Source organism: Mustela nigripes, chromosome 13 (assembly GCF_022355385.1).
Source record: "Mustela nigripes isolate SB6536 chromosome 13, MUSNIG.SB6536, whole genome shotgun sequence".
Taxonomy (NCBI): Eukaryota; Metazoa; Chordata; class Mammalia; order Carnivora; family Mustelidae; genus Mustela; species Mustela nigripes.
The window spans coordinates 87,127,216-87,139,953 of NC_081569.1; the positions used below are offsets into that span (position 1 = coordinate 87,127,216).

The window sequence follows — 12,738 nt, forward strand, 5'->3', positions numbered from 1 at the left end:
ATTTGACAGAGAGAAATCACAAGTAGACGGAGAGGCAGGCAGAGAGAGAGGAAGGGAAGCAGGCTCCCTGCTGAGCAGAGAGCCCGATGCGGGACTCGATCCCAGGACCCTGAGATCATGACCTGAGCCGAAGGCAGCTACTTAACCCACTGAGCCACGCAGGCGCCCCAAGATTTATTTTTTTAAGTACTCTCTATTCCTAGCATGGGGCTTGAACTCACAGTCCCAAGATCAAGGGTTGCATGCTCCACCAACTGAGCCAGCCAGGTGCCCCTCACAACATTATTTCATCTAGAGTATATTTTTTTGTATAGGCATTGGGCAAAGTTATAAATTTATAAAATTATATATTTGCATATCTGTCTATAAAGGGTAAAGGAAAAATGTGTCTTAATTTTTGCAAGGATTAGCACATCTTAATGTAGTTTTCTGTCTAGAAATCAGGACTTCCATTATAGGAAGAATCTCTAAAATGAACTCTTTGGACCTAAGGGTATTTGAAGTATCCAATGTCCTATGTCTGTGGTAAAAAGATACAAAAGCTATTGGCTGGCTGTCTAGATAATCCCTTGTTGTCTATATCCAAACATAATACAGTTAATGTTACATTGATTTATTCATAGCAAATAACCAGACACAACTTTGGACATTTAAAAAAATAACTTAAACTTAGGGTACGGTATTTGCTACTTACTACTTTTTCTAAAATCCTCTTTAGGGAAGGTGGCTTTATGCATTATTGGCTTGTCTTGAAAAACCTTTATTACCTGAGGCTCATTCACTGATTCGGCAGCTAGCAAGAAGGTGCTCTGAAGTAAGGCTCTTAGTGGTAAGTTACAGCTTACTATTTCAAATTGAAAGTGCTCATTGATTTATGTGGTAATAAAAAAGGATTACATTGAAATAGGAAAATGTGAAATATTTTATTAGTCAAGATTAGATTTGGCCACATAATTTTAGGAAGCCCAAAATAACAGTAGCTTAAATAAAATGGACATGTTTTTCTTAGATAAAGGAAGTCTTCAGGTGGACCGAGCAAATCTAAGATGGCAGTAGCCCAGGCCTTTGAGTTCTGGCTCATGTGACTTCGGTTGCCAAGCTCACCTCATGGTCCAAGGTAGCTGCTGGAGTTCAGCCATTATATTTGGTTATAGGAACTAGAAAGAAGAGAAGATTATCCTCTAACAAAGCTTCCCAGAGGTTTCACAAGCACATCTGGCTGTATATCTAGCTCATTTAGCCAGACTTTAGTCACATGGCCATTAGGAACTATGGGTAGTTTTACTTTTAGCTGGGGGGACAAGGGTGCCTAGTTAAAAATGAACTTCCTTTGCTAAATAGCAAGGGAAAACAAGAAGCTGGAGTGGTCAACTAACAGTCTCTGGCGCAATGATTGTTCTGAATACCTGCAGCATTATAATATAAATAAACTTTATGCCAGATTAAGTCCACCTGTGATTTTTTTTTTCTTTCATCCCTCCTTTCCCTTCCACAAAATGTATACTCGTTCTCTATTGACTACTCACAAATATTTTTGTTAAACCATGATACGGCCCAAACTAGCTTCTGTGGCTTGTACTCCAAGCAGAATATACTTGCAACTCAGAAAATATTTCACATATTTTGTTCCTAGACTTTATTTCGTCTCCAGAAGTGCCTTTTCACTCTTCCAGTCTGCATCTAAATACCATTTAGTTTTCGTAGTCTGGCTCATATTCTACCACTTTCTATGATACTCTTCCTGATCCTAACAACTAAAAAGAATCTCTTCGTCCTCTGTTTTTCCAGTATAATTAATGTTTTTTTATGGGCACTTTACACATTTTTCTTTCATTAAAATTAATATGGATATTTTATCTTCTCCGCTATTAGCAGGTAATATGTTTTATTCAGCTTTGTTTCATATAGTGCTTGACACATAGATTAGAGTATACTAACAAGGAAGCATGTCCCAAGTTTGAATTAACATGTGATGTGTCTGCTATAACATTTCTTGATAGGTTATTGTAACTTTATCCTGAAATGTATAAAATTAAATTACACATTCGGTAACATCACTTTGTAAAATATATATAGTTCAGCAACTATCTCCATATAATTGAGAAGCCTGATCTGCTGGACTATTTTCTGGTATGTCTTAAGCTAGAAGCCACGATTTCAGTCCTCAATTTTAAGTTTTTTAAAATATTTTTTATAGTTTGTTTTCCGTACTGTGTAGTTAGGACATTTGTGTGTGTGTGGGGGGGGGGGAGTTGCTCCCCTACTTGGAACCGGGAAAAATCTTTTTTCCAAGTTATTCTCCTTTGAATCTGCAATTCTTTATTTCTTTTCCCTATTGAGGACCTTTCTTTAAAAGTTCATGTCAGGGGCCACCTGGGTGGCTCAGTCGTTAAGTATCTGCCTTCAGCTCGGGTCATGATCCCAGAGTCCTTGGATAAGTCCCACGTTGGTCTCCCTGCTTAGCGAGGTGTCTGCATCTCCCTCTGCCTGCCACTCCCCCTGCTTGTGCCCTCTCTGTGACAAATAAAATCTTTAAAGATCATGTCAGATGTTTCTCAAGGGTTGTTAGCTCTCTAGCTTTCTCCTTTTTCTTTGAGGTTTTCTACTTCCATATGATTATTACTATTATCTAACAAAAGTTTCATGTTTTGCATATTGAAATTTGTTTCAAAAATACTAGGGAGAGGGACGCCTGGGTGGCTCAGTTGGTTGGACGACTGCTTTCGGCTCAGGTCATGATCCCGGAGTCCCGGGATCAAGTCCCGCATCGGGCTCCCAGCTCCATGGGGAGTCTTTTCTCCCTCTGACCTTCTCCTCACTCATGCTCTCTCTCACTGCCTCTCTCTCAAATAAATAAATAAAATCGTTAAAAAAAAAAATACTAGGGAGAACACTCTACATTTTTCTGATTTTTTTTTTCTTTAGGACAGTAAAGATGATGAGCGGGTTCCTGCTTTGAATTTATTAATCTGTCTCGTTAGCAGGTAAGTAATCCTTGATTCCTTGCTTTATAATAGTGTTACTAATGGAAAATACTGTTTTCATTTTCAAACAGAGGAAATTGAGGTATAAGGAAACAATATCATACGTATATCAATTCCCTATATTTTGAGTTTTTTCAATAAATAATGCTACAGTGTAGACCCTTATACGTTATAGCTCTGTTATTTCCTAAGGGCAAACTCCTAGAAATAAGTTGAAGTGCTTGCATGTATTTTAAAACCGAGATATTTATTAATAGTTGGCCTTCCAGAAACTCCTATCTTTCTGTGTTCCCATGAAAGTGTCAGTGAGACTGCCTGTCTTCTATTCAACACTGGGCATTTTCAGTTGATACAAATGTTTCCATTCTAATAACAAAAAGATACAAATTATTTTTATTTGCATTTGTTTAGTTACCAGTGAGGGTAAAAAAAATACTTTATTTTATTGTAATTTTTTTTAATTGCCTTGTGTTCTTTATTCATTTTCAGTTTGAACATATTTTTATTTAGTATGTGTTTGATTTCATTTCTTAACATTGAAGTTCGACCTGGAATTTATCTAAAAACATTCTCATATTCTGAATTCATGTGTATGAGTATATGTGTGTATTATACCTACACATATTTATTTCAGGTCTCTTTCTGGATTAGATTTTTTTTTTTTAAGATTTTATTTATTTATTTGACAGAGAGAGATCACAAGTAGGCAGAGAGGCAGGCAGAGAGAGGGAAGCAGGCTCCCCGCTGAGCAGAGAGCCTGACGTGGGGCTTGATCCCAGGACCCTGAGATCACGACCCAAGCCGAAGGCAGAGGCTTAACCCACTGAGCCACCCAGGCACCCCTGGACTTGATATTTTATACATTGGTCAGTGTTTTTAATCTAATGCCAATACCTTTCTAAAGCTTTATATTATGTTTAAATATTGATAAGGGAAATGATCTGTGTCCATTATTCTTCCTCAAGACACTTTTTCAGAATACACATGTATTCAATATATAATTTCTCAATCTATAATAATTATGCTGCTGGTGATAATTAATACTTAACTAGACACTTTGTGCCACGCATTTTTCTTAGTGCTTCATAATAGAAACTCATTGAATCCTTAGAAGGTAGGTGCTATTACCAATTACAGATGAGGAAACCATGGCAGAAAAGATAAAACAATTTTCTGGCCATCACAAAGCTAGTAAATTGTAGGGCTAAGGTCCAAAAACAAGGCAGCTTTGCTCCAGAGTTAAGTTCTGGACTATGCTCGTATCAAACTACCTATCTCTTGGTAATAAGGATTAAATGAAAGCCCTAGGCGCTATGTATACTGGGTCTTTAATCCTTACAACTCAAGAGTTTTTTCTTTTACTTTCACAGGTAAAGACACAGCTTCAGAAACATTAATTAGGGTTCAGTAAACTAGTACTGAATGGAATCAGAGACTTAAATATAACATCTGACTACTAATCCACTGATATTTTATAATGTGCAGTTATGAGAAAAGCAATATCAAGTAATTAGTCATGATTATTTTTTTTTCCCCTCAGAACATTATTTAAAAACGAAAAATATGTTCTAGGCCAGAAAATTTTCTTAGACTATATAGGCTTCACTTAAGAAAACCTGAAGGGGCACCTGGGTGGCTCAGTGGGCTAAAAAGCCTCTGCTTTCGGCTCAGGTCATGATCTTGGGGTCCTGGGATGAAGCCCTGAATTGGGCTCTCTGCTTGGCAGGGAGCCTGCCTCCCCCTCTCTCTCTGCCTGCCTCACTGCTTACTTGTGATCTCTGTCTGTCAAATAAATAAATAAATAAATCTTTAAGAAAAGGGAAGAGAAAATCTGCAGAAGAGGGGTGCCTGAGTGGCTTAGTCAGTTAGGCGTCGACTCTTGATTTTGGCTCAGGTCATGAACTCAGATGGAGCCCTGTGTTGGCATGGAGCCTGCTTAAGATGCTCTCTCCCCCCTGCCCCACACAGCAGGCTGTCTAAAAGAAGACTTAAAGAAGATTCTAGAATGTTTGAAAAAAGATAACATAGACCTTGAATCTTGGCCATAGCCATCTCAATATAAGTATCAAATATTGTTTTCTTTTGTAGGTTTGTTTTTTTGTTGTTGTTGGTCTTGTTTATCCTACAACTTTAAAGCAAAAACTTCTAACTGATAGAAATACTTATTCAAATGAGTGGAATCCCATTCAGATGGGATTTAATAGCCCTATTACCCACCTTAATTATTTTATCAATGAAAAATGTTTTAAGCTCCTTTTTTTTTTTTAAAGATTTTATTTATTTATTTGACAGAGAGAGAGATCACAAGTAGACACAGAGGCAGGTAAAGAGAGAGGGAGAAGCAGGCTCCCGGCCAAGCAGAGAGCCCGATGTGGGGCTTGATTCCAGGACCCTGAGATCATGACCTGAGCCGAAGGCAGAGGCTTAACCCACTGAGCCACCCAGGTGCCCCTAAGGTTCTTATTATGGAGATTTTCAAATACATATGAATGTAGTAGAATAATACTTGCCCCCCATCAGCATCTATCACCCAAGTTCAACATTTATTAACTTCACCAGAGTATTTCATTTGTCTCATCTTTTTTGTTAATGTATTTTAAACAAATCTCAGACATGTCATTTGGACCTTTTAAAGTGATTAGGACCTTTTAAAACATGACTCTAATACTGGTATCATATCTAATAAATTTAATAACTCCACAATATTATCTGATACCTAGTTCACGTTTCATATTCCTTAATTGTTCCCAAAATGTCTTCTCACATTTGAATTGTTCAAATCAGGATCCAACCTTTTCCCTTTCCCCACTAGCCAGGGAGAGGTCGAACCACGTGCTGTTGTTCTTCATTCCCATGGTAACTTAAAGAGAAACTTTCACAATGTCCAGAGCCCTTGATATCCTGGAAATGGAGAAGGCTGTCCTCAAATTCCTTGCAGCAGGAACCCACTTAGGTGGCACCAACCTTGACTTCCAAATGGAGCAGTACATCTACAAAAGGAAAGTGTTAGTATCTACATCATAAATCGGAAGAGAGGGGCGCCTGGGTGGCTCAGTTGTTTAAGCATCCAACTCTTAATGTCAGCTTAGGTCTTGATCTCAGGGTCGTGAGTTCAAGCTCCATGTTGGGCTCCATGCTGGGTGCGGAGCCTACTTTAAAAAAAAAAAAAAAAAAAAATCGGGGCACCTGGGTGGCTCAGTGGGTTAAGCTGCTGCCTTCGGCTCAGGTCATGATCTCAGGGTCCTGGGATCGAGTCCCACATCGGGCTCTCTGCTCAGCAGGGAGCCTGCTTCCCTTCCTCTCTCTGCCTGCATCTCTGCCTACTTGTGATCTCTCTCTGTCAAATAAATAAATAAAATCTTTAAAAAAAAAAAAAATCTGGAGAGAGAACCTGGGAGATGCTTCTGCAGGCAGCTTGTGCCATTGTTGCCATTGAAAACCCAGTTGATATCAGTGTTCTGTCATCCAGAAATACTAGCCAGCAAGCTGTGCTGAAGTTTGCTGCTGCTACTGGAGCCACTCCCTCCTGCTGGCCACTTTATCCCTGGAACCTTCAATAACCAGATCAAGGCAGCCTTCCTAGAGCCAAGCCTTCTTGGTGGTTACTGATGCTAGGACTGACCACAGCCTCACACAGAGGTGTCTTACGTTAACCTGCCTACGGTCGCTCTGTGTAACACAGACTCTCCTCTGCACTCTATGCACATTACTATCCCTTACAGCAATAAGGGAGCTCACTCAGTGAGTCTAATGTGGCGGAGCCTGGCCTGGGAAGTTCTGTCCGTGCTTGGCACCATTTCCCATGAACACCCGTGTGAGGTCATGCCTTATCTCTACTACTACAGAGATCCTGAAGAGATTGAAAAGGAAGAGCAGGCCGCTGCTGAAAAGGCTGTGACCAAGGAAGACTTTCAGGGTGAATGGACTGCTCCAGCTCCTGACTTCACTGCAGTTCATCCTGAAGTCACAAACTGGTCACAGTTAGTTCCCTACTAAATGAAAACTGGAATGCTCAGCCAGCCACTGAAGACTAGCCTGTAGCTCCCATTGCTCAGGCCACTGAATGCATAGAAACACCCACGGAGCAGTCTTAAGCTGCTCTTCCACCAAGACACACAAAATGGAAATAAGGTTGATGGAAAATAAGTAGGTGCTTAAAAAAAAAAAAAAAAAAAAAAACCTAAAAAACAAACAAAAATACCCAAGTCAGGATCCAGGTGAAATGTACTCATTGCTTTTGTTTGATATGTCTCTTGAGTCTCCCCATCAGTTTCCTGGGTTTATCTCTTTGCTATTTATTTGTTGGGAAAAAAACCAGCCCTTTGACTTGTAAAATTTCCCATGTTTTGGTTTTGACAGCTATATCTTATCTTCATGTTGGTGTTTAATGTGTTCATTTATCCCCCATATTTTCTGTAAGCCGTTAGGTTGTCTTAAAGGCTTGATTATTGGGGTGCCTGGGTGCTTCAGTTGTTATGTGTTTTCCTTCAGCTCAGGTCATGATCCCAGGATGCTGGGATGGAGCCCCGCCTCGGGCTCCCTGCTAAGTGGGAAGCCTGCATCTCCTTTCCCACTCCCTCTGCTTGTGTTCCCTCTCTTGCAGTGTCTCTGTCAGATAAATGTTTTTTTTTTTTTTTTTTAAGCTTTTATTTATTTATTTGACAGAGAAATCCCAAGTAGGCAGAGAGGGGCAGAGAGAGAAGGGGAAGCAAGCTTGCTGCTGAGAGAGAGAGAGAGCCCGATGCGGGGCTCGATCCCAGGACCCTGGGATCATGACCCGAGATGAAGGCAGAGGCTTAACCCACTGAGCCACCCAGGCGCCCCTCTGTCAGATAAATTTTTAAAATCTTCAAAAGGAAAAAAACTAAAGGCTTGATTATTATATATAGGGTTTTTTTTTTTTGGTTTGGCAAGACTCCGTGGGTTGTGGTGTGCATATCAGGAGGCACATAATATCTGGTTGTCCCACTTCTAGTATGAAGTTGATCAATGCATTCAGGTAAAGGGATATTGCAGTCATTATTTTTGTTGATGCTCAGGTTGTTCCGTGTTTGGTCAGCAGGAACCCATCAGATCAGTTCCTACGCTTTTTGTTCTATATAACCCTGGTGGTCTTTTATAGCTTGCTTACTGTCAGGTATGTCAAGATGGTTCAAATGTATCTTAGACATTTCTGGCCCCAGATCTGGAATCAGTGTTTTTTCCCAGGAGTGCTTGTTCCTCTTTTAAAGTAGAAAATGACAGGGCGCCTGGGTGGCTCAGTGGGTTAAGCCACTGCCTTCGGCTCAGGTCATGGTCTCGGAGTCCTGGGATCAAGTCCCGCATCGGGCTCTGTGCTCAGCGGGGAGCCTGCTTCCTCCTCTCTCTCTCTCTCTCTCTCTCTCTCTCTGCCTGCCTCTCTGCCTATTTGTGATCTCTCTCTGTCAAATAAATAAATAAAATCTTTAAAAAAAAATAAAAATAAAAAATAAAGTAGAGGGGCGCCTGGGTGGCTCAGTGGGTTAAGCCGCTGCCTTTGGCTCAGGTCATGATCTCAGGGTCCTGGGATTGAGTCCTGCATCGGGCTCTCTGCTCAGCAGGGAGCCTGCTTCCTTCTCTCTCTCTCTGTCTGCCTCTCAGTGTACTTGTAATTTCTCTCTGTCAAATAAATAAATAAAATCTTTAAAAAAAAAAATAAAGTAGAAAATGGGGGGCACCTGAGTGGCTCAATGGGTTAAGCCTCTGCCTTCGGCTCAGGTCATGATCTCAGGGTCCTAGGATTGAGCCCAGGATCGGGGTGTCTGCTTGGCGGTGAGCCTGCTTCCCACTCTCTCTCTGCCTGCCTCTCTACTTGTGATCTCTCTCTGTCAAATAAATAAAATCTTAAAAAAAAAGTAGAAAATGGTATTTAGAGTCCACAATTTGGACATTAGGGAAGTTAGCGGTTACTAGGTTGGTCATTGCCTTTAGGCCTTTTGGATGACCAGAGGTAGGAAGTATGTGTTTCTTAGAAAGAGAAAAATGACATCATGACTTCAAATTTCATTTTCAGTTCTGATTTAAGATGACATGATTTTTCTTGAAGCTGTGTTTCTTTTTCCTCTGCTGAAATTCTGTTTTCTAGCATTAACAGTTACTGGCTTTTTCCTACAATAGGTACATAATAGTTTCAGAATAAATATACTAACAGTGTTACTGATAGTACAACTACTAAAATCAGTTTAAGAATTCTTTGCAGTTCTTTTGTCTCTGGTATATCTCACTAGGGACATATACCAGAACATCACATGTAAGATCACTTGAAATTATTCTCCTCTGTGGGGTTATGCCAACAGCCTGATAAAGATTCATTTGGTTGGGTTTGGGGATTTTCTTTTTTTTTTTTTCATTTAATCTTTTTTTATAATTGCATAAAATATTTACATTGTTCAAAGTTAAAATTTTAATTCAGGATGCATTTGAAATATTTTAGAACCCACCTTTATCCTCTCTAGCCTTTCTCTCTTCTGAAGTTTTCCATTTTATTAATTTTTGGTTTACCCTTCTATTTACTGTTTCTTTCTAAAAGTGTAAGTATAGATAAATATATCTGCATTCCTACACACCCTTACAAAAGGTAGCATAGTAAATATACTATTCTATACCTTGTTTTTTTCATTTAATAAATCCTAGAAATCACACTGTATAGCAGTGTAGTTTCCTCATTTTTTAAAAAAGATTTTATTCATTTATTTGACAGAGACCACAAGTAGGCAGTGGCAGGGGCAGGGCGGTGGAGTGGTGGTGTAGAGTGTGGATCAGGCTCCCTGCTGAGTAGAGAGCCTGATGTAGGGCTCACTCCCAAGACCCTGAGATCATGACCCGAGCTGAAGGCAGAAACTTAACCCACTGAGCCACCCAAGTGCCCCTCATTTCTTTTTATAAAAAAAGAGGCTTTTATAAAAAGCCTCAGTCTTCCACTATGTAGATGTACCATAGTTTAGTCAATGAGTGCCTTTATTGATGGATGTTTGGGCTGTTTGTGGTGTTTTGCTATTATAAGTAGTGCTGCTATTAATATTTTTAATATACATGAATTTTTTTTTTTCCTAGGTATTTTGACCAACGTGATTTAGCTGATGAACCATCTTGATTTGGCTGGTCTCTCTGGGATAGAAGATACTTGTGATGAAGGCAGCCTGAGTCTGAGGATGTACATTGACAACTCAAGTTTAGAATTGAATCCTATCTTCAACATTATTTGAAGGGTCTTCATCTTAACCTGTGCATTTCAAGTTGACATTCAGAAGATATATTGATTTGAGTGTCTGAAGTATTCTTTTGAAAATCCCAGCCAGCCAGTTTATGACAGAACAGTTTAAAAAGTTTTCTATAATTACATGTTTTTAAAACAAATTCAGTGCCATTTATTGGTGAAGCATCCTGTACAGAAACTGTATGATAAAATTTTAGAGATCATTGGTGCTTTATCATTGTTTCTTTACATATATACACATAAACTCTTATTGAAAATGTGTTTTGGTTATTAAAATCTTGTTTGACTCTTTTTTTTTTTTAAGATTGTGTTTGTTTATTAAAGAGAGAGCATTGGGGCGCCTGAGTGGCTCAGTCTTTAAGTGTTTGCCTTCCCCTAAGGTCATAATCCCAGGGTCCTAGGATTGAGCCCCAGGTTCCCCGCGCAGTGGGAAGCCTGCTTCTTCCTCCCCCCTCCCCCTGCTTGTGTTCCCTCTCTTGCTCTCTCTCCCTGTCAATTAAATGAATAAATAAAATCTAAATAAATAAAGAGAGTGCACAAACGGGGATTGGCAGAGCGAGAGAAGTGGACTCCCTGCTGAACCACAGGGTAGTCGCTTAATGGACTGAGCCACCCAGGGGCCTCTTGTTTGACTCTTGAGCAAAACAAAAGACAATGAATAGATATCCTTAGAATTAAGATAATCTTAGTTAAATGGCAAATGTTTTTATAGTCAGCAACAAACTAATCAAATGTTTTCTCTTTAAGCTCAAACCTTTTTTTTTTTTTTAAAGATTTTATTTATTTATTTATTAGAGAGAGAGAGCAAGCACAGGCAAACAGAGTGGCAGGCAGAGGCAGAGGGCTAAGCAGGCTCCCTGCCGAGCAAGGAGCCTGATGTAGGACTCGATCCCAGGTTGCCGGGATCATGACCTGAGCCGAAGGCAGCCTCTTAACCAACTGAGCCACCCAGGCATTCCATCAATAATTTTTTTTTTATTTGTCAGAGAGAGAGCACACATAAACAGGCAGAGTGGTAGGTAGAGGCAGAGAGAGAAGCAGGCTCCCTGCAGGGCAAGGAGCCTGAACATGGGACTCGATCCCAGGACCCTGGGATCATGGCCTGAGCCGAAGGCAGCAGCTTAACCAACTGAGCCACCCAGGTGTCCCAGCTCATTACTTTTCTAACTGCTTTATTACATAAAACTTTTTCTTAAATCATTTTCTGTTATACCCTAATAAGTCATCTGTTTTGTCTATCGATCTAGCTTATATCACTTAGAATTTTTCTATTTCTTTATCAGGCAGGAATGTTTTCTACTTTAACAGATGATTCACATAGCAACAGTTTTTATTTTTTATTTTTATTTATTTATATATATATATATTTTTAAAGATTTTATTTATTTATTTAACAGAGATTACAGTTCTGGGATCAACTCCAGCATCCAGCTCCCTGCTCAGTGGGGAGTCTGCTTCCCTCTCCCACTGCCCCTCCCCACTGCTCATGTGCATGTGCACACTCTCAAAATCTTTTTTTTTAAGTTACGTTTTTTTGACATGGGGTGGATGGGGGGGAACAAGCACAAGCAGGGGAAGCAGTAGGCAGAGGGAGAAACGGGTTCCTCACTGAGCAAGGAGCCAGATGCAGGACTTGGATCATGATCTGAGCAGAAAGCAGATGCTTAACTGAGCCACCCAGGTACCCCCTGCCAAATGGACAGATTCTGGTGACATCTCCAGTCCTAAGTCTTCTGATGAGGTTTGATCACTAGACCTGAGAGATCAAACTGTGTTATGGTTAGTAGAAGCCACTGACTAAACAGTTTATGTATGCAGTACACAGTATAGTTTTTTTTTTTAAGATTTTATTTATTTATTTGACAGAGATCACAAGTAGGCAGAGAGGCAGAGAGAGAGAGGGAAGCAGGCTCCCTACTGAGCAGAGAGCCCGATGTGGACCCTGATATGACCTGAGTGGAAGGCAGAGACTTAACCCACTGAACCATCCATGCGCCCCTAGTTTTTTCAGAGAGGGAGGAGGGTGGGGCAGAGGAAGGGAATCTTAAGCAGGTTCCATGCCCAGTGTGGAGCCTGACCCAGGGCTCGATCTCACAACCCCAAGATCATGACACGAGCTAAAGTCAAGTCAGACACCTAACCCACTGAGCCACCCCATCACAACCATACAATATAGTTTTCTCCCATCCAAGTACTAACCAGGCCCCGACCCTGCTTAGCTTCTGAGATCAGACGAGATCGGGTGCGTTCAGGGTGGTATGGCCGTAGACAGTATAGTTTTCTACTTTTGAAAAATATATCTCTTTAATAAAAAAAAAAAAAAACACAAGTATGCTGTTCATTAAGCGGCCTTGAGAACTATAATTAAGATGAAATAATGCAATTATTGGAAACGGAGCAGGTCAAACTCATGATCCAGAAATCAAGAACATGTTCTTCACCTGAGCCAGCCAGGCGCCCCTTGCCAGTATTTTATTTTTATTTATTTATTTTTTGGCCTCTCACCTATATTTTAAATAT

General features: G+C 40.2%; 1 protein-coding gene and 1 pseudogene across 2 annotated transcripts in view; both read left to right on the forward strand.

Moving 5' to 3' along the window:
- Positions 1–10,521, forward strand: part of GEMIN2 (gem nuclear organelle associated protein 2) — a 25,266-nt gene extending 14,745 nt beyond the window's left edge. For both annotated transcript variants that reach the window (XM_059373112.1, XM_059373113.1), the window contains 3 exons: positions 719–829; positions 2,926–2,984; positions 10,056–10,521. In XM_059373112.1, the coding sequence (XP_059229095.1) occupies positions 719–829; positions 2,926–2,984; positions 10,056–10,095 (210 nt within the window). In that variant the 3' untranslated portion in view covers positions 10,096–10,521. The remainder of the gene's footprint in view (positions 1–718; positions 830–2,925; positions 2,985–10,055) is intronic.
- Positions 5,083–7,589, forward strand: LOC132029185 (small ribosomal subunit protein uS2-like; annotated as a pseudogene).
- Positions 10,522–12,738: the final 2,217 nt, after the last annotated feature.